A 19,560-nucleotide genomic window follows, 5' to 3' on the forward strand; every position below is an offset into this window, starting at 1 on the left:
GAACTCACGGACCACGAGATCATGACCTGGCTGAAGTCGGACGCTTAACCGACTGCGCCATGCAGGCGCCCCATCTCTTGATTTCAGCTCACGTCATGCATGATCTCATGGTTTGTGAGTTTGAGCCCCACGTCGAGCTCTGCACTGACAGTGCAGAACCTACTTGGGATTGTCTCTCTCTCCTTCTCTCTCTGCCCCTCCTTCACTCTCTTTCTCTCTCTCAAAATAAATAAACATTAAAAAAAAAAAAAGGAAATAGGATTTTCAAAGTTGGCATACAAGTTCCCTTACCCAATTAGAATTCTGATTTAGTCAACAGCTCTGGTGTTTTTGTACAACTTAGCTTCGTATATTTGTAAATGGGTCTTTTATTATTCATTGGTGTCTAAATCAACTATATGAGCACTTCTAACAAAGGTATACAAATACTTGATAACTATCATGGATAGGTAATAGCACTACATACATTGATTTGGTAAGCATTATTTTTAGCTCAATGGTGCAGACTTAAAAAACAAGTATTTTTCCTTATAAACTAGTATTATGAAAGTGAATAGTCCATATAAGTTATGTCAAATATATTTGTTATTCTTTTTCTTTAATGTTTATTTATTTATATTGTAAGAGAGATTGAGAGAGAGAGAGAGAGAGAGAGAGAGAGCATGACAGGGAGAGAGAGAATCCCAAGCAAGCTCCATGCTGCCAGCACAAAGCCCAACACGGGGCTCCATACCACCAACCGTGAGATCATGACCTGAGTCCAAATTAAGAGTCAGAAGCCCAACTGACTGAGCTACCCAGGCACCCCTACATCCATTATTCTTAAATTTATAAGCTCACTTAATTTAAGCAATATCACAGTATGATGCATGTAATATTCATTACATGAGGCAGCAAGTTGGTTAAACCAGGTTAAATCCAGTTCCCAAAAGCGTTTATTTCACTTGCCTGATCCCAAAATGAACTAGGGTGAAATGACCTTATGATATGAAACTGAAGACAGACATTAAAATAGAAACTCAGTATTCATAAAACCTGTGGGAAGATTTCTTTTAGTTTTAATGTTTATTTATTTTTGAGAGAAAAAGACAGAGAGAGACAGAGTGCGAGTGGGAGACACAGAATCCGAAGCAGATTCCAGGCTCTGAGCTGTGAGCACAGAGCCCTACGCGGGGCTCAAACCCACAAACTGAGATCATGACCTGAGCCGAAGTTGGACACTTCGCCGACTGAGCCACCCAGGCGCCCCGATTTCTTGTACTTTTGTAAGCCTATTCTTTAGGTCATACAAACCCAATTTATATTATATCATACATTGCAGAAAAATGATATGATCCTTCTACTTTTATTACCGTAAGAGTTGAATAAAGGTTAATGAATTTAAAAAACTGCATTGCTAGGAGTCTAGTTTTTAATACCAAGTGTCTGGCAAGCTACCATCCATTATAAAGGAAAATTGTTGAAATAAATAATTTCTATATCAGACAGTGTGGAAGATTCGAGGCAACTTATTGCTATGTTACTCCAAGTAAAACAAAGCATTTTTAAATGCTTTGTTCTTTTAAGAACAAAATTGTTGGGGCACTTGGCTGGCTCAGATGGTAGGGCATATGACAATCTCAGAGCCATGAGTTTAAGCCCCATGTTGGGGGGTAAAGTTTACTTTTTAAAAGGGGGTAGGGCACCTGGGTGGCTCAGTGGTTAACTGTCAGACTTTGGCTCAGGTCATGATCTCACAGTTCATGAGTTCAAGTCCCACATTGGGCTCAGGCTCTCTGCTGTCAGTGCAGAGCTTGCTTCAGATCCTGTCTCTCTCTCTGCCCCTCCCCATTTGTGCTCACTCTCCCTCTCTGTCAAAAGTTAAGAAACATTAAAAAAAAAAAAAGAAAGAAAGAAAAAAAGAGGGGCAACTGGGCAGCTCAGTCAGTTAAGCATCAGACTCTTGATCTGAGCTCAGGTCTTGATCTCAGGGTCGTGAGTTGAAGCCCCATGTTGGGCTCCACACCGGGCATGAAGTCTGCTTAAAAAAACATTGTTTTAGATATATGCAAATAAAACAAAAGAATATGTCCTAGGTCCTTAATTTCATTAAAAGAAAAAATAAAGTCCAGATATAGCATTTGACAGTAACTCCTATCTTGATGTCTCCTCTAGTTTCTTTAAGCTGTAAGATACCCATTCTCAACTAGCATGATCATATCTTTGACTTCTTGTTGGGTTTCCATCACCTAAACTTGGGCACATCCCCACCTAAACTGGTTACATGCAACATAGGAAATACCATCAGTCTGTACTCTGCCCAAAGGATTCTGTTTTCAGTCTGAACTCAACCAAGAAATGACCTAGTAAGCTATAACTTAAAGTATCCCTCCTATCGCCTCCAGCTCACCAAATGAGGATGATGACCAAATACACATGTTCAAGACAGAAGACACCGATTAGATAGATATCATTATCAGGTTAATAGGTAGATTATGGTAGAAGTTTTGCAGAGTAAAGTGACAGAAGCAAAAGACCCCAGAAATCAGATTGTAAAATTTAGTACTTCAAATAACATTTAAATTAATGTTGAAATTAATTGATTTAAATTAATTAATTTTAAACTAAATCACATTAGCATCAAATAAGATTAACATGTAAATAATGACAACAACCCTAAAACAAGGAAGTTATCAATCACAGCATAGACATTTCTAGGAAAGAATATGGAATTGAGAATATGATCAGGCTGGATCTGGAAAAACCAAAGACTGAGACTTCCTAGTGAAGAGGCACAGTATTTTGTTTCAAACCCCGACTGGGTAGTATTAATAACCACAGATGTGTTTAACTTATTGTATCTTCATTTTTTTTTAATTTATTTTTTTTAGTAATCTCTATTCCCACTATAGGGCTCAAACCCACAACCCCAAGATCAGGAGTTGCATGCTTTTCTGACCGAACCAGTCGGGTGTCTCTATTGTATCTTTAAATGCATGTAATTTTTATTTATATTGTGAGTTCCATTATTCCTTATGAATTATTTACTGGTTTCATAAAGTCTTAAAGTAAAGAACCTAGGTATGCCTGACTGGCTTAGGCGGTACAGCACAGGACTCTTGATCTGCAGGTCTTGAGTTCAAGCACCATGTTGGGTGTATAGCTTACTTAAAAAATGACTAGGGGCACCTGGCTAGCTCAGGTGGTAGGGTATGTGACTCTTGACCTCAGGGTTGGGAGTCGAAGCCCCATGTTGGCTGTAGAGATTACTTAAAAACAAAATCCTAAGGAAATAATACAAAATAAAATTTAAAAGGATGGGGTGCCTGGGTGGCTCAGTCTGTTGAGTGTCAGACTTGATTTCAGCTCAGGTCACGTTCCCAGGGTCATGGGATCGAGCTCTGTGTTGGGCTCTGCACTGAGAATGCTTCAGATTCTCTCTCTCTCTCTCTCCCTCTGTCCCTCTTCCCAACTCATGCTCTCTCTCTTTAAAATAATAATTTTAAAAACTTAAAAAAATAATAAAATAAAAATAAAATACAAAAAAGGCAAACAAACAAACAAAAACACCTCTTGCAAGCATTGTTATAAAAAGATATCTGGTCTAATACTTAAATATTGGTCAAGATTCTGGTGCTCAAATGAGCCAAACCAGATAAGCAAATCTATTACAGTGCTCATTTTTTTCTGAGCGTTCTACAAGTTATATTTACACAAAAGGATCTCAGTTAGACCTATGATCTTAAATCTATTATTGTTCAGCCTTTGAAATAAATTATTCTTTCAACTAAAATCCCTACATGCAGCAGCAGCTTCAGAATTTCTATTTAGTTGGGACCTAAGAGAGGAAATATGATAGGAAGACAGGGAGATTCTAAGGAAGCATGATGTGAAGTTACTCGTGCAGAACATAAACATATCGTTTTTCTTAGATTTTATGTTACAGAATTTATGAAAATAGTAGTTTCCTAGAGTTACTTTTATTCACATTTTAGTTAAAACTGTAAAAATATGGCTTATCCATGATTAGGTGATGATGACGATAATGATGATAGAGCCAAACCCTAGCAGGGGTATTTATCTTCTACAGAATAAAGATCAAACTCCAGCAAATTGAAGACTCTCCATGGTATACCAATTATCATTCCAGTTTCATCTTTCACTATTCACTCCTGGTCTCTTACTCTGTAGCCAGTCAGTTTTGATTACTAACTATTCTGTCTACTCTTCATTTTTCCCCCCATTTCTATGTGTCTCTTCATGCACTCATTCTGAATTTCCAATGTTTCTTTCCCCTTCTTCTTCTTCTTCTTCTTCTTCTTCTTCTTCTTCTTCTTCTTCTTCTTCTTCTTCTTCTTCTTCTTCTAAGATTTTCTTTTATGTAATATCCATACCCTACATGGGGTTCGAACTTATAACCCAGAGATCAAGAGTCACATGCTTTGCCAGCTGAGACAGCCAGGCTCCTTTCAAATGTTTTTTATCCAATCTCTACCTGTCAAAATTAAATCTATTCTTCAATATCCATCTCATATTTCAACTGCTTCAGTAAAGCTAATGTGATTTCCCCCAACCAAAATAAACATCTTTTATCTGTTTTCTTATGGTATTTTGTACTCTATTATTGTATTTACCATATTCTATCTGTATTATAGTAAGCTGTGTACCTTCCTTGATTTCATCTTCCATAGAATTGTTAAGATTTTGAGAGTAGAGGTAAATCTAAAGTCCTTTTTAGGAAAAATTTTCCAAATAAACCAGAACTTCTATAATCATGGCTTATCTTTTAAAAAATGAGGGGGCGCCTGGGTGGCTCAGTCGGTTAAGCGTCCGACTTCGGCTCAGGTCATGATCTCGTGGTCCATGAGTTCGAGCCCCGCGTCGGGCTCTGTGCTGACAGCTCAGAGCCTGGAGCCTGTTTCAGATTCTGTGTCTCCCTCTCTCTCTGCCCCTTCCCTGTTCATGCTCTGTCTCTCTCTGTCTCAAAAATAAATAAAACGTTAAAAAAAAAAATCTGAGGAACTTATCACTTATAATGTCCACCTAGAGGAATATTCCAGGAGACACCTACACTTGCAATTTGGTTTTTCATTTTAAGAGCAACCTTTTATAATGTCCAATGAAGTTGTAGAGGAAGATTACATTGTTAGTATATCTTCCATCAAATGATAGTTAAAATTGGAAATGTGATTGCCGATAGCACTCTTCTTTGAAAGACAATAAAGTTCCATTGATTAAAAGCAAATAGTTACCAATCAGGGTCTTTTTCAGACTGTCATTCGCTTGCTAGGTAATGCTGAGCACATTATACTCCTTGTGCATCCACTTACCTAATCTGAAATCTAAAATACAGATTATCTGCTTTCCAAGCTGTTACAGATATTAGTCATTAAGTGACTGTCAGGAATGATTATGGGGCGCACCCAGGTGGCTCAGTTGGTTAAGGGTCAGATCCTTGGTTTCTGCTCAGGTCATGATCTCACAGTTCAGAACCCATTGGCCGATGCTGTCAGCATACAGCCTGCTTGGGATTCTTTCTCTTCTTTTCTTTTTGCCCCCCCCCCCCCCCGTCTTTCTGTTAAAATAAATGAATAAACTTTAAAAAAAAAAAGAGTGATTATGAAAGAGAGAATATGAAAAGTGAACAGAAATGGTACTTGCTAATAACATCCTGGAGCTTAATCTAAAGTGATCTAAGGTACTCCTGGGTGGCTCAGTTGGTTAGGCATCTAACTCTTGATCTCAACTCAGGTCTTGATCTCAGGGTCATGAGTTCCACACTGGGTGTGGAGCCTACTTAAGAAAGAAAGAAAGAAAGAAAGAAAGAAAGAAAGAAAGAAAGAAAGAAAGAAAGAAAGAAAGAAAGAAAGGAAGGAAGGAAGGAAGGAAGAAAGATAGGAAGGAAGGGGCACCTGGCTGACTCAGTTGATAGAGCATGCTAATCTTGATCTCGGGGTTGTAAATTCAAACCTCTAGTTGGATGTAGAGATTACTATATACGTATAAAACCTTAAAAAATAAATAAACAAAGTGATCTAAGAAAATAATGGAGTTAAGAAAACGTTTTCAGCCAAAGTATATATAATCCATTAGGACTCATCACAAGATTCTGATAACTATTTCCCTAATATGATGACATATAAGCACGTAACATTAAAAGTGGAGGAGAGGTACATGGGTGGCTCAGTAGGTTAAGTGTCCAACTTTGGCTCAGGTCATGATCTGGCAGTTTGTGGGTTCAAGCCCCACATCGGGTTCTGTGCTGACAGCTCAGAGCCAGGAGCCTGCTTCAGATCCTGTCTCCCTTTCTCTCTGTCCCTCCCCTATTCAACTCTGTCTCTCTCTCTCTCTCTCAAAAATAAATAAAACGTTAAAAAAATTTTTTTTAAGTGGAGGGAAACAAAAAAGGATCTGCAAAATATAAAGCTTGGTTGGCAATTGTATACTTAGGACCAAAATTGATGTAATTCATTCATTACTTGGAGTTTCTACATTGCTGAATATAGTACTCAGAAGTGCGAGGAGGTAAAAAGTAGCCTTTATCCAACAATTTTACTTCTGGGAACTTATCTACCAATACATGTGTTCAAAAACCCATATATTCCCACACATCCCCTTAAACACAATGTGCAAGATCTTCACTGTTGCAGAATGCTGGAAGCAACAGAAATGTCCATTCATAAAGAAAGTTTGAAATGAATTATGATATGTTCATTTAATAAAATAATACATAGCTGAATAAAAAATGAAGTGTATGCACCAAAATGGAGTGATGACCAAAATATTTTTTTATGAAAGAAACAGAGTACAAAGCAATGTGTACAGTAGGATCACATTTATGTAAATGAAAGGGGGTAGAGGTATGTACACAGGTAAATTTTTATATAAACACAGAATATTTCTCTAGGGAATACATAAGAAGTGGTTGCTTTAGTGGTAGGGAGTTGTGGAGTTTGGGTTTGGAGTAAGGTTTACTTAGAATTATTAGAGTTTAATACTAGGCCTTTCAGCTAGCATGATAATTATTTGCATTTTTTTAAGTTTATTTATTTTCAGAGAGAGAGAAAGAGAGAGAGCAGGGGAGCAGAGGAGGGGCAGAGAGAGAGGGAGAGAGAGAACCCCAAGCAGGCTCTGTACTGTCAGTGTGGTGCCTGACATGGGAATCATACCCACGAACCGTGAAAGCATGACCTGAGCCGAGATCAAGAGTCAAATGCTTAACGAACTGAGCCACCCAGGCGCTCCTATTTGCATTTTATAGATTATAAAACTAAGGCTTAACAAGACTGAATAATTTATTTACTCAGAATAATTTATTTACTCAAATAGCAACCAGGTTAGCTGTACAAGCCTGACTTCTGACTTTTATGTCTACTCCTCAGAAAAATGACTTAGATGTCTACTTCTAGCACTGTCCCTGGGAAAGGGAAGGGGCTGATATTTATTAAGTATTTCTCGTATAACAACAATACCTAAAATTATTTGGTATTTACCAAGTGCCAAGCACTAAGCAAAAGGCATTGTGCACTGTATTCATTATATTCTTTAATTTTAAGCTAATTTTATGTAGTGGATACCACTATGATTCCCCCATTCATAAGTGAAGAAACTAAGCACAAATAGGTTAAGTAGTTTGCCTAAGATCAGGTCACATGGCCAATAAGTGACCAAACCAGACTTTGCACAGGACACCTGCATACCCCAGGCTTCACTGTCAAGTTCTGTCTACACCCTCCACAAATAATATTTGGGCCACGGGTGCACACGCATACCTCTCAGTCTGCTTTCTGGAGAACAGACTAGGAGGAAAGCAGACCCGAAGTCACTGGAACAGAAAATTCTGGTTCCTGACTACCCAGAGCATAATTCCAAAGACAAAAGTACTGACTCAGTGTTCGCAAGTTCCCTGGCCCCAAGCACTCCTCCCTTGGTAGAAAAGGATATCATCAGAGGAGGCCCAGAGTGGGAGCGTCCATAGGCCGGGGACTCTTTTGCTTTTGTCTAAGGGTGATCTGTGTGACACCCGCCAAACTCCAATGACAGAACCCAAATCTAGGACCACTGAGCAACTGAAAGTCAGTCAAAGTATATTCAGTGTTTTCATATAGTGATTGACAAAGATGTAAGTGGGAAAATATTTCCTCTGAAATGTTTATTTAACTAGTTGTTGTCACCTGTGTATTACCTCCTGCTCCAATGACAAAAACAATGTGCTGAATATGAATATACCAACTTACTTTGTGTTAACTTGGTTCTCACTCTCTGAACGTGGTAGATCACGTTTGCAAAAGTCGCTAATATCCTAACCCCCATGCTGTTCTAAAAATGTAGGATTGATATTCACCCTTCCCATGGAGTAATGGGATCTAGGTCCCCTCCTCTTGAATCTAGGTGAAAATTTGTGACTGCTTCAACCAATAGATTATGGCAAAAGTGGCCCTGTGTGATTTCCAAGTCTAGATCATAAAGATGTTATTTACTTCTGCTGTGATTTCTTGGGACTCTTACTGTTAGAGCACAGTCATCACGCTGTGAGGAAGAGAAGTGTCTACATGGCGAGGACTCGTGCATGCGTTCCAACCAACAGCCCAGCCAGCACTGTCCACCAGACATGTCCGTGAGCAAACCTTACATGATTCCTGCCCCCAGCCAGAAAGTCACCTCAAGCCTTCTGGTAACCCCAGCTGATTCCCAATGCCCTCATCAAGCCCTGCTCACACTGCAGATTACAAAATACATGATTACTATTGCTCAAAACCACTATGCTTGGGGTGACTTGTTATGCAGCAATAGGTCGCTGAAATTTTATTTATAAATCTTTGCAATCACAGCTAGGTTTACTGAACTCAAGGTTGTATGTGTCATTAGGAATAGGTAATTGCTCTATTTTTTTTTTTTAACTAAACTCTAACCCTAGGTGAGGCTTGAACTAACAACTCGGAGATCAAGAGTTACATGCTCTACAGGCTGAGATAGCCAGGCACCCCCTTATTAGCTCCTTAATATACCATAACCTATCTATAAAATAACTCTTTTTTTAAATTTATTTTAATTTATTTTTATCTTTATTTTGAGAGAGAGAGAGAGTGGGCGGGGGGTGGGGGGGGAGAGAGAGAGAGAGAGAGAGACAAAGAGAGAGAATCTCAAGGAGGCTCCGTGCTGTCAGTGCGGAGCCCGATGCGCAGCTTGAACTCCTGAAACGTAAGATCATGATCTGTGCCAAAACCAAGAGTTGGACGTTTAACCGACTGAGCCACCCAGACCAGCCACCCCAAATAACTCTTTTTTAAAATAACTTCAAAAAACATGAAACGCTAATCTTCTCTAAAACCTACAATGAATGAAGTCCCTATTTATTTTTCATTTCATTACCAATATTGAATATAGCTGATTTAGAAACTTTTCTTAACGCCCCTGGAAGCTCTACTCATCAAGCAGACACAATATGACATATTATCTTGTCATTTTCCATTTGTTTTCTTGATATAGTTTTATTGTATGCATTTCACTTTTATAAATGGCTTCCCTACCAGACATGAGGATTTGTCTCGTACTTTCATATAACATTTAGATTTAAAATTATGTAAATAACATTTTAAAAAACAAAGCCAAAAGCATATTAATGTCATTAAGATTTCCTAAAAATTACATGATACATACCTATTTCTGAAATCTGAAAAACTCAAAACATCTAAACCTAGAAGAAACAGTCCAAAAATGGACTCATGTCAATATGTCAATTGATTTTTTTATGAAGATGCAAAGGCAATTTAATAGATAAAGCACAGTCATATCAACAAATAGTGCTGGAACAACTGGATAGCCATAGGCAAAAAAAAAAAAAAAAAAAGGATCTTGATCTATAAGTTATAAAAAATCAACTCAATATGGGCCATAGACTTAAATGTAAAATGTTAAAACTATAAAACTTTTAAGAAAATATGGGAGAAAATATTTGTGACTCTAGATTAGGGAAAGAGCTATTAAACACAAGAAAAATGCAACCCATAAAAGAAAAAAAAATGATAATTGGACTTCATCGAAATTATAAGCCATTCCTGAGAAAGTGTAAAGAGAAAAGACAAGAAACTGACTAAGAGCAAATGTTTTCAGATCTCAGATCTAACAAAGAACTTACATCCAGAATATATAAATAACCCCCTAAACAATAAGAAAACAACACCCAGTTTAAATGATGGCCAAAGTATTTGAATACTTCAACAAAAAAATGTAAGGATGGCAACTAAGCACATGAAAATTGATGTTCAACATCAGTCATTAGAGAAATACAAATTAAAATTACAATGCGGTACACCTCTGCATACCGATTAGAATGACTAAAACAAAAAAATGATACCACCAATTTGTATACTTTTTTTTAAATTTACATCCAAGTTAGTTAGCATGGAGTGCAATAATAATTTTAGGAGTAGAATCCAGTGATTTATCCCCTACATATAACACCCAGTGTTCATCCCAACAAGTGCCCTCCTTAATGCCCCTTGCCCATTTAGTCCATCCCCAACCCACAACCACTCAAGCAACCCTCAGTTTGTTCTCTGTATTTGAGTCTCTTATGTTTTGTCCCCTTCCCTGTTTTTATATTATTTTTGCTTCCCTTCCCATATGTTAATCTGTTTTGTATCTTAAATTCCACGTACGAGTGAAGTCACATGATATGTCTTTCTCTGACTAATTTCGCCTAGCATAATACACTCTAGTTCCATCCACATTGTTGCAAATGGCAAGATTTCATTCTTTTTTACCACTGAGTAATATTCCATTGTGTATATATATATATATATATATATATATATGTATATACATACACCACATCTTCTTCATCCATTCATCTGTCAATGGACATTTAGACTCTTTCCATACTTTGGCTATTATTGATAGTGCTGCTATAAACATTGGGGTGCATGTGACCCTTTGAAACAGCACACCTGTATCCTTTGGATAAATACCTAGTAGTGCAATTGCTGGGTAGTAGAGTAGTTCTATTTTTAATTTTTTGAGAAACCTCCATACTGTTTTCCAGAATGGCTGCACCAGTTTGCATTCCCACCAGCAGTGTTAAAAGAGTTCCTCTTTCTCTGCATCCTCGCCAATATCTGCTGTTGCCTGAGTTGTTAATTTTAGCCATTCTGACTGAGATAACATCAAATGTTGACAAAGCCTCACAGCAACAGGAATTCTCACTATTGGGAGGAAAGCAAAATAGTATAATCACTATGGAAAATAGTTTAGCAGTTTTTTTTATAAAGTTAAATATACACTTACTATATGATCCAGTAATCCTATTTCTAGGTATACACCCGAGACAAATTAAAACTTTATGTTCACACAAAACCTTAATAGCAACTTTATTCTCAATTGCTGCAATCTGGAAACAACCCAAATATCCTTCATCTAAATGGCTGAACAGTGGTACCATCCATACAACAGAATACTACTCCACAGTAAAAAGGAACAAAATATTAATGCACACAGGAAGTTAGATGGATATTTAGAGCATTGTGATGAAAGAAAAAAATCCAAAGGTGATTATCTAGATAATTCCATTTATAATGATTCAGGTAAAGGCAAAAATGTAGGGACAGGACAGGTTGGTGGCTGTGGTCAGTGGCAGCCAGGGGTCACAGAAGGAAAGAGTTGTTTGACTACAGTGGAATTAGCACAAGGGAATGTTTCAGGGAGATAGAACTGTTCTGTACCCGGGCAGTGGTGGTGGAGACACAGCCTAAGTATTTGTCAAAACTCATAAAACTGTATATAAAGTGAATTTTACTGTATGTAAATTTTTAAAAATTAAAAACTCGAAACCAGTTACATCAATGTATTGCTATATTATTTATGGCCTTGTTCTTCCATTACTTCACTGTCTGAAGGAAATTATACTCTTTTGTTACTAAAATACCTTACATAACATGAAAATTCAAAATATAAGTTATCTTGACCTTAACCATAAACAAAGAATGGAATTGATATTAGAAGCATTGAAAAACTTGAAAATATAAGCCTATTGTTTGTTTACGCCTGTTCCAGAAGATTCTCCATTAACCCAACTCATTTTCAGAATTTTTAAAAATTTTTTTAATGTTTATTCATTTTGATAGAGAGAGACGAAGAGTGAAAGGGAGAGGGGTAGAGAGAGAGGAAGTCACAGAATCTGAAGCAGGCTCCAGGCTCTAAGCTGTTAGCACAGAGCCCGATGTGGGGCTCAAACTCACAAACCATGAGATCATGACCTGAGCAGAAGTCGGACGCTTAACTGACTGGGCCACCCAGGTGCCCCAGAATTATTTTTTTTCAGGACCACTGTATTAACAGCAGGAATAATTGAAGAGTTCTCAGGGGTAAGCAAAAGCTAAATGAGAGATTTAGTCTCTCAGCAACCATGACGCTAGAGAAATACTCTCTTAGAGAATACAGAAGTGAAAATGGAATTCAAGTTATCTCACTTAACAAATTACAATAATGAAAATTATTTCACTCTGCTATAAATTCTGCAGTTATTTTCAAGGTAACCTAAAGGAGAATGGTTACATTCTTAGCAAGAGTGCTAAGACAAGCTCCCTCAAGAGTCACAATGTCTGAAAACTAGAAGGGGAATACAATAAATAATAGTGATTGTGAAACAAAGCATGATCAATTAAGACCAAGTCTGAAATCCCTGAGTTGCAACTGTCTAGCTATGACCTTGAGCAGATAGCTCAGTTCCTCTAAACCCACATTTCTCATCTGGAGAAGAGGAATAACAATACCTCCTTCATGGAACCCTTGAGAAAAACCTAGCTTAGCATCACACCTGAGTCATTATAAATATTTCATCATTATCATATATGGGAGTTGTCTAAGTTACCACAGCACACAAAGAAGGAACACTGGTTTGCTGCCATAAATGCAAAGACACCAGTACCAACAAATCTTGGAGAAGGATTGATCATGAAATGAAAAAGACACTAAATGTTACTAGCACCAATTTCAAAGGATTTCTTATATCTTTTCAATTCTCCTAGCAATCATTGCCTTGGAAACTCCCATCAGCGTTCATCAGAAAGATGGTTAAGGCCAGAAAGAGGCTAGCAAAATATCTTAACTTCCAGATATCAATAAATACTCATTTAATTAATTGATTTAAGTTTTCTGGCAATGGCCATAGGTATCATATGGGTCTCTTAATATACATAGACAAACTATTTAAAAACTTAGTTGCAAAACTACCATTTCTTAATCTTTTCTTTACAAAGTGAAAAAAGTGAATGAAGAATAAACACAGGAAGAAATCCAGTAAATGTGTCTTTCTGCTGGAAACTAATCTAATGCAGATATTTATAAAGTAGGTGAAACGTCTGTACCACGTCATCTTGTATATAAAATAAAGATAAACCTTTATTTAAAAGAAGGGAAAAACTGGGGTGCCTGGGTGCCTCAGTCAGTTAGGTGACCAACTTCAGTTCAGGTCATGATCTCCAGATCACGAGTTCAAGAGCCCTACATCAGGCTCTGTGCTGACGGCTCAGAGCCTGGAGCTGGCTTCAGATTCAGTCTCTGGCTCTCTCTACATTTCCCCTGCTCTCTCTCTCTCTCTCTCTCAAAATATAAATAAACACTTAAAAAATGCTTTAATAATAAAAAAAAGAGGGTAAAATTATGTATCTAGTATCTTAGGAGCCTAAGACAGTGTATATTGATAAATTTTCTCTCCCTCAACATGACAGAATGAAGTTGAAGGTCATTTTCCTTTGACCTTCTCATTTTTGGAACCTAGATTTTAACCACGGTATGTGAAGCCACTGGACTACTTTAGCTATTTCATGTTGCATCAGTATTTTCCAAAAGCTAAGCAAAAATATTTGTCCAAAATATCAAATTGTAAAATAATACATGTAGTATCTGATATGTAATTCTAATAACATATTAAATAATTAAAAGAGAACAGAAGTATATCAAATTAATGCAAACAGGAATTTGGTCATACAGTGACTTTTTAGATATATGCAGGCCTAGGTATTATTTAGGCTCATTATTAGAGGAATGATCAAAACAAAAGCTGAGAAATAAACATATTTTTAAAATAATGTGGAAAGGACCTTATAAGCAATTCAGAATTTAAATGTTTTAATGTTAGTCTTCATTAAAAATACCTACACCTGCTAATGGATAAGATTTTTGTGTGTGTCCTCTTCCTTTCTTTATCTTTAAGGCATGAAATATTACCTTATGCAGAATATATGTGTGTTGAATAAATGAATCTTCACATAACATATTCTCATTGAAATTAGACATTAAACACAGTAATTTACCAATTATATTTATATTCACAAAAAGACTTTCTAAAGTATTTTTTATTTCTTAAATGTCCATTACATAATTAAAATTCACTGCTTTGGAGTTCTATGCTTTTCTCAATTATACTTTTTCTCTCAATCATGACTTAAAAAGAAAAAAATTTCAGATTTTAAGTCAGTTGTGATTCAATCCAGAATTGGTTTGAAAAATAATTCTTAAAGAACAAGGAAAAAAGATGTGTGAGAAACAGTGACACCGTTAAAATATAGTGGGACTGGGGCCTAAAATATTTCACCACTTGCAGGAAAACACTGTTATCTCTTCTGTTTTTTGGGGGGTTTTGGGGTATTTTTTATTCCTAATTGTCTCAAAATCACTTGCAGGCAAATGGTGATACTGCAGTCAGAGGTTGTCAGTATTTTTTCTTCCACCTGCCTGGATGAATCAGGTAGAATGGAATGACCAATAATTCCAGGAGCCTATTTCTACCTCCTATGCAAATTAATGCACCAATCACTAAAAGAGTGCTTCTTTAAGGTCATATAAATGAAAGTCTAACCAGAGGACACCACTCAATTACTTGAATGTTGCAGCATTATGTCATTTACACAGCTTCTAGTTAGGAGGTCCTCTAAGTAGATATCTACAAAATAACAATGACCTTTCTTGCAAATTTTTTCTAGTAACTATTTACATATATAATTTCTTAGATCAATACAAGTATTCTAAATATAGAATAAGATTTCATAGAGATTTTTATGAGTACGTATATTCTGTTTAAACTAATATATTTTTATCCTTAATGCTTATATGAATATATATACTACGTACATATATACATATTTAGTCAAATAGATATAGAAATGGTTTTTCATCCTATTTTTTTGCATAGGTTGTGTTTTCTCTTATATTGCAAATACCAATAATTTCACCTTCATTCTTACATGCATAAATATCACAAATATTTATCACAAAGATTTAATGATACCTGCCACCACAATTCTTCAGGAAAAAAAAATAGCTCCATGTGCAATTAAAAACGCATTGTCATAAAATTAGAGTCCTGTGCCCTATAAGAGTTTAAAACCCTACCAGTTTCTCTGGGATACCATTTTAAAAAGTGCCATTAAAAAAAGTATATATTTTTAAGAAAGAAGATTTTCAAAAGTATACATTAATTTTTAGTTGTTGCATTAAAAAATGCACATAAACAAAGGTTGCCCCTAAAATAGCACTACCTGTACATATTAAAATTCAAATGTGGCAAAGACCTGGTTAAGTGTCAACTAAATCTTATGGGCAGAATTTCTTTTTTTCAGAAATTCTGAAGCCCCTGGTGTTCTTCATAATTTCTACACCGTCCTGAAAAAAGACCATTGTGGTGGGCATTATCTTCCCGCCCAGATAGTTTCCATAAACCGATTTTACCCTATTTCTAAACAGGAATCCAATTATCGTTGGTAAAGAGGTTGCCTCCTTGGAGTCAGTGGATCATATTTTCACACCCATGCACTACCCTGATCAGGGCTAACCCTTGCGTTCCTACGGCGATAACCTAAAGTGGTATGTAGTTCAGGCAATGACAGCAGGAAACACACACACACACGCACACACACAAAACTCTTTCAGATACCAAATCGCAGATCACAACCAGATGGAGTACTCCCTTGTTTTAATATTACCATACAAACAGAAAACAGGACTCATTCAAATAGCCAAAGCAATGTGCATTCCCCTCTTGCAGTATTGGGGAAAACTGTCTTTGCACACGACAGAGCAGGAACACATGTTTTCTAGTACTACATGTCTATTACAGGGCTGCAGTTGTCCGGGGTAGCTCTGTCTGAAAGTTGAGAACTGGTAAGTAACATATAGACAAGATTCCTCCTCTCCTAAGAGTGGGAAGTGAATGCTTCCGGCAGTCCCTCTCAGAGTCCTCGCTGGATTTGGGTCTGGGGTGCATTTCCACCCTGAGGGCACCACGGGTTTCTTCTAATGGTGCAGCTCCGCAGTAGATCATGTGACATTTGGGTGTGTGCCTCTGTGCTCGACTTGGGGGGGGGGGGGGGTGGGAGGATGAGTTTGCGGGGGCGGAGGGGTGTGCAGAAGTTACACGTCTGGTTTTGGAAGACGTGTTTCTCTAGGAGTGTATGTGTGTGTGTGTCTATGTGCCTGTGTGTGTGTGTCTGTGTGTGAAGTGAGATGAAGAAAAAGAGAGTGAGAGACTGGTCCTGGGCCGGGCGATGCGGCCAAGTACGCCTATGTCAGCCCCACCTCTCGCTCAACCCCTACCCTGGGGCGAGGTCCCGGTCCTTGAGGGAGGCGAGGACAATGGGGTGCGCCCCTCCCGGACTTTGTGCACCCACCTGACGAATCCGCGGCGGGTTCGGCGGGGTGGAGGCCCCGCCTTCCGGGGCTGGGGAGGTGGGAGAAGCCATCTTCCTGGTGCTCCGGGTTTCTTCCTCCTGTCACGCCCGGGTCCCCCGCGTCTCCTGGAGTCCTCAGCGTCCGGCCTGCGGCCCGCGGCCCCGCAGGGACCGGGAGACTCCGCAGCCGCCGCGCCCCACGGCCCCGCCCGGGCCCCTCCGCCGCAGAGTGCAAGGAGCGGCCGGCCCCTTCGCTCGCCCTGGCGGAGTCCCGGCCGGAGCCCCTAGCGCCTTCCCGCGCCCACCTACCTCCCGGCCGGGAGACTCGGGGCCATGGCGGTCCGGGGTCTGGCGCGACCTTGGCCGCGAAGCCGGGCGGACGGCGGCCACTTCCCAGCGCCGCGCTCCGCGCGTGTGTCTGAATGTGTTAGCGGCGGGGCTTATTCTAGCGGCGCCGGGAGAAAGGAGGCTGCTTCCCTCGCTGCTGCCGCTATCGCCAGGAGAGCGATGAGCTCATGGACAGCTCCCAGAAATATGTCTATATGCACCACTGACTGCCGGAGTTCGGGAGGTGGGTGGGGAGAAGGAGGCTCCTCGGCTGGCGCTCCCGCATCACAGGCAGACGTTCCCCCGGGAGGCCCCCGGCCTGCAGGACACGTCCAGCTCTTCCCTGCCCATCTCCACACTCGCTCGTCTCTCTCCATTCATACAGTGCACACATTGCCTGTTCACACCCATTCTCCCCCTTCGCATTGTGATAGCCACGCACTCACCAGCGCTCACCGCTAGCCTCCACAGGCACACATTCTTTGTTCTGTCAACCACTCCCTATTGAGAAGGAGAAATTAATTTATGGACTGGACACGGCGTGAAATGCCACTGCGACTTCAACCTATGTCATCTGTGGGCTGATGAACTGCCTTAAGCAGTGTGTCTTTTACTCTTTGGGCGTTTCCCCTTCCCCAAGACCCAGCTTCTCCCCTCCCATCTTCATTCATGAGAAAGTATCCGTCAAAAACTACTGTCCAGGGTAGTGATGGACCCCATCCTCACTAAGGTGAAGAGGACGTCCTCTGTAGTAGCCCTGTGAAGAACTTAAAAGACAGGACCAGGTTTTGCAGACCTCAATCTGTGCAAGAACTTGTGGCAGCAGTAGTGAATCCCGCACAGAGACCAGCTTTGTTTGCATTATTGTCTCTCAGGGATACATCTGGAGCTGTCATTGGCTAAGTGCAAACCACTTTCCAAGACCTGATCATTTTTTCTCTTTATTGGCTCAGCTGCCCCACTGAGGTGGAAATGACAGCTTTTTACAGATAAGGTGACCCTCAAGAGATTAATTGTTCCCTCTCTCATGCATCAATTTCCTCTTTCTTATGGATCTCCATACAAACATATTCCCACCTTTAAAAAAATAAACTTTACCACAGATACCGTCCCCTTACTCCTATCCCCCAGCTAGTATTTCAGTTGATTATACCTCTTTCAGCAAGATCTTCAACAAAGTTCCAATACCTCCCATTCTTATCCTTACACTCTCCACTAAAGCTTCTTATAGAAGCTTTCCTCCATTTATTCCACCAAACTTCCTATTGCCAAGATTCCCAGTGATGTTCATGTTACCAGGTCTAATGGTCAATTCTCAGTCTTCATTTGGCTTGACCACTAAATGATTTTTTCAAATGTTTTATTTATTTATTCGGGGTGGGGGGGAGGCGAAGAGAGAGGGAATCTCAAACAAGTTCCACTTTGTCATCACAGAGCCTGTCTCAGGGCTCAATCCCACCAATCGTGAGATCATAACCTGCGCAGAAATCAAAAGTCAGACGCCCAACCCACAGAGCCACCTCAGGCACCCCTAAAGGATATTTTTTTTAATTGAAGTATAGATTGCATGTAATATTATATTAGTTTCAGGTGTACAACATAGTGACTTAACAATTATATACATTATGAAATGCTCATAAACATGACTGTAAAAAAAAATCCATTCCTCTTGATCATCTTCTTAACTCACTGGTACTTCTCTTCTGTCCCCTTTACTATTTCTTCCTCATCTTCCAGACCTCTACACTTTGAAATATCAAAAAGTTCAGTCCTGGTCCACCTTTTCTTCTCTATTTATACTCACTTTGTTGTTGATCTTAAGATGACCTCAGTTCTATGGCTTCAAATAGAATCTGTATCATGGGGTGCCTGGATATCTCAGTCAGTCGAGCCTCCGACTTCGGCTCAGGTCATGATCTCACGGCTTGTGAGTTTGAGCCCCATGTCGGGCTCTGTGCTGATGGCTCAGGGCCTGGAGGCTGCTTCAGATTCTGTCTCTCTCTCTCTCTCTCTCTCTCTCTCTCTCTGCCCCTCCCCCACTCATGCTCTGTCTCTGTCTCTCAAAAATAAACATAAAAAAAAAATTTTAAGTTAAATAAATAAATAAATAAATAAATAAATAAATAAATAGAATCTGTATTCTGATACATATTCCCAAATGTGTATCTCCACCCCCAAATTCCCCTATTAAGTTTAAACTCCAACTGCCAACTAATTCCTCCTTTACCTGGATATCTAGGAGTTTCAAGCTTACCAGGTGCAAAACTGAGCTCCTTTTTATCCTCCCCTCCCAAATCAACTGCTCAGCTATAGCTCTACCCATCCTTCAGATGTTCAGGGCAAAAACCTCCAAGATATTCTTAATTCCTCTCTTGCTCCCACGATCCACATTTGATCTAACAGCAAATCCTATTGGTTCTATGTTCATGCAGCATTTCATCACTTCGTTTACACCATAGTCTCTCTAGCCCAAGCCACCATCATCTTTCACTTGCCTGATGGCACAAGTCTCTAATCAGTCTGCATTCTCCACCCTTGCTCCTCACAGTTGGCTTGCAATGGAGCAGCTGGCCAATGCTCAAAGACCTCT

The 19,560-nt window shown here is 39.2% G+C and overlaps 1 protein-coding gene across 2 annotated transcripts in view; it reads right to left on the minus strand.

Moving 5' to 3' along the window:
* Positions 1 to 17,335, minus strand: part of ANK2 (ankyrin 2) — a 674,296-nt gene extending 656,961 nt beyond the window's left edge. For both annotated transcript variants that reach the window (XM_053217027.1, XM_053217030.1), the window contains exon 1: positions 16,644 to 17,335. In XM_053217027.1, the coding sequence (XP_053073002.1) occupies positions 16,644 to 16,715 (72 nt within the window). In that variant the 5' untranslated portion in view covers positions 16,716 to 17,335. The remainder of the gene's footprint in view (positions 1 to 16,643) is intronic.
* Between the last annotated feature and the right edge of the window lie 2,225 nt (positions 17,336 to 19,560).

Source organism: Acinonyx jubatus, chromosome B1 (genome assembly GCF_027475565.1).
Source record: "Acinonyx jubatus isolate Ajub_Pintada_27869175 chromosome B1, VMU_Ajub_asm_v1.0, whole genome shotgun sequence".
In the NCBI taxonomy this organism is placed as follows: domain Eukaryota; kingdom Metazoa; phylum Chordata; class Mammalia; order Carnivora; family Felidae; genus Acinonyx; species Acinonyx jubatus.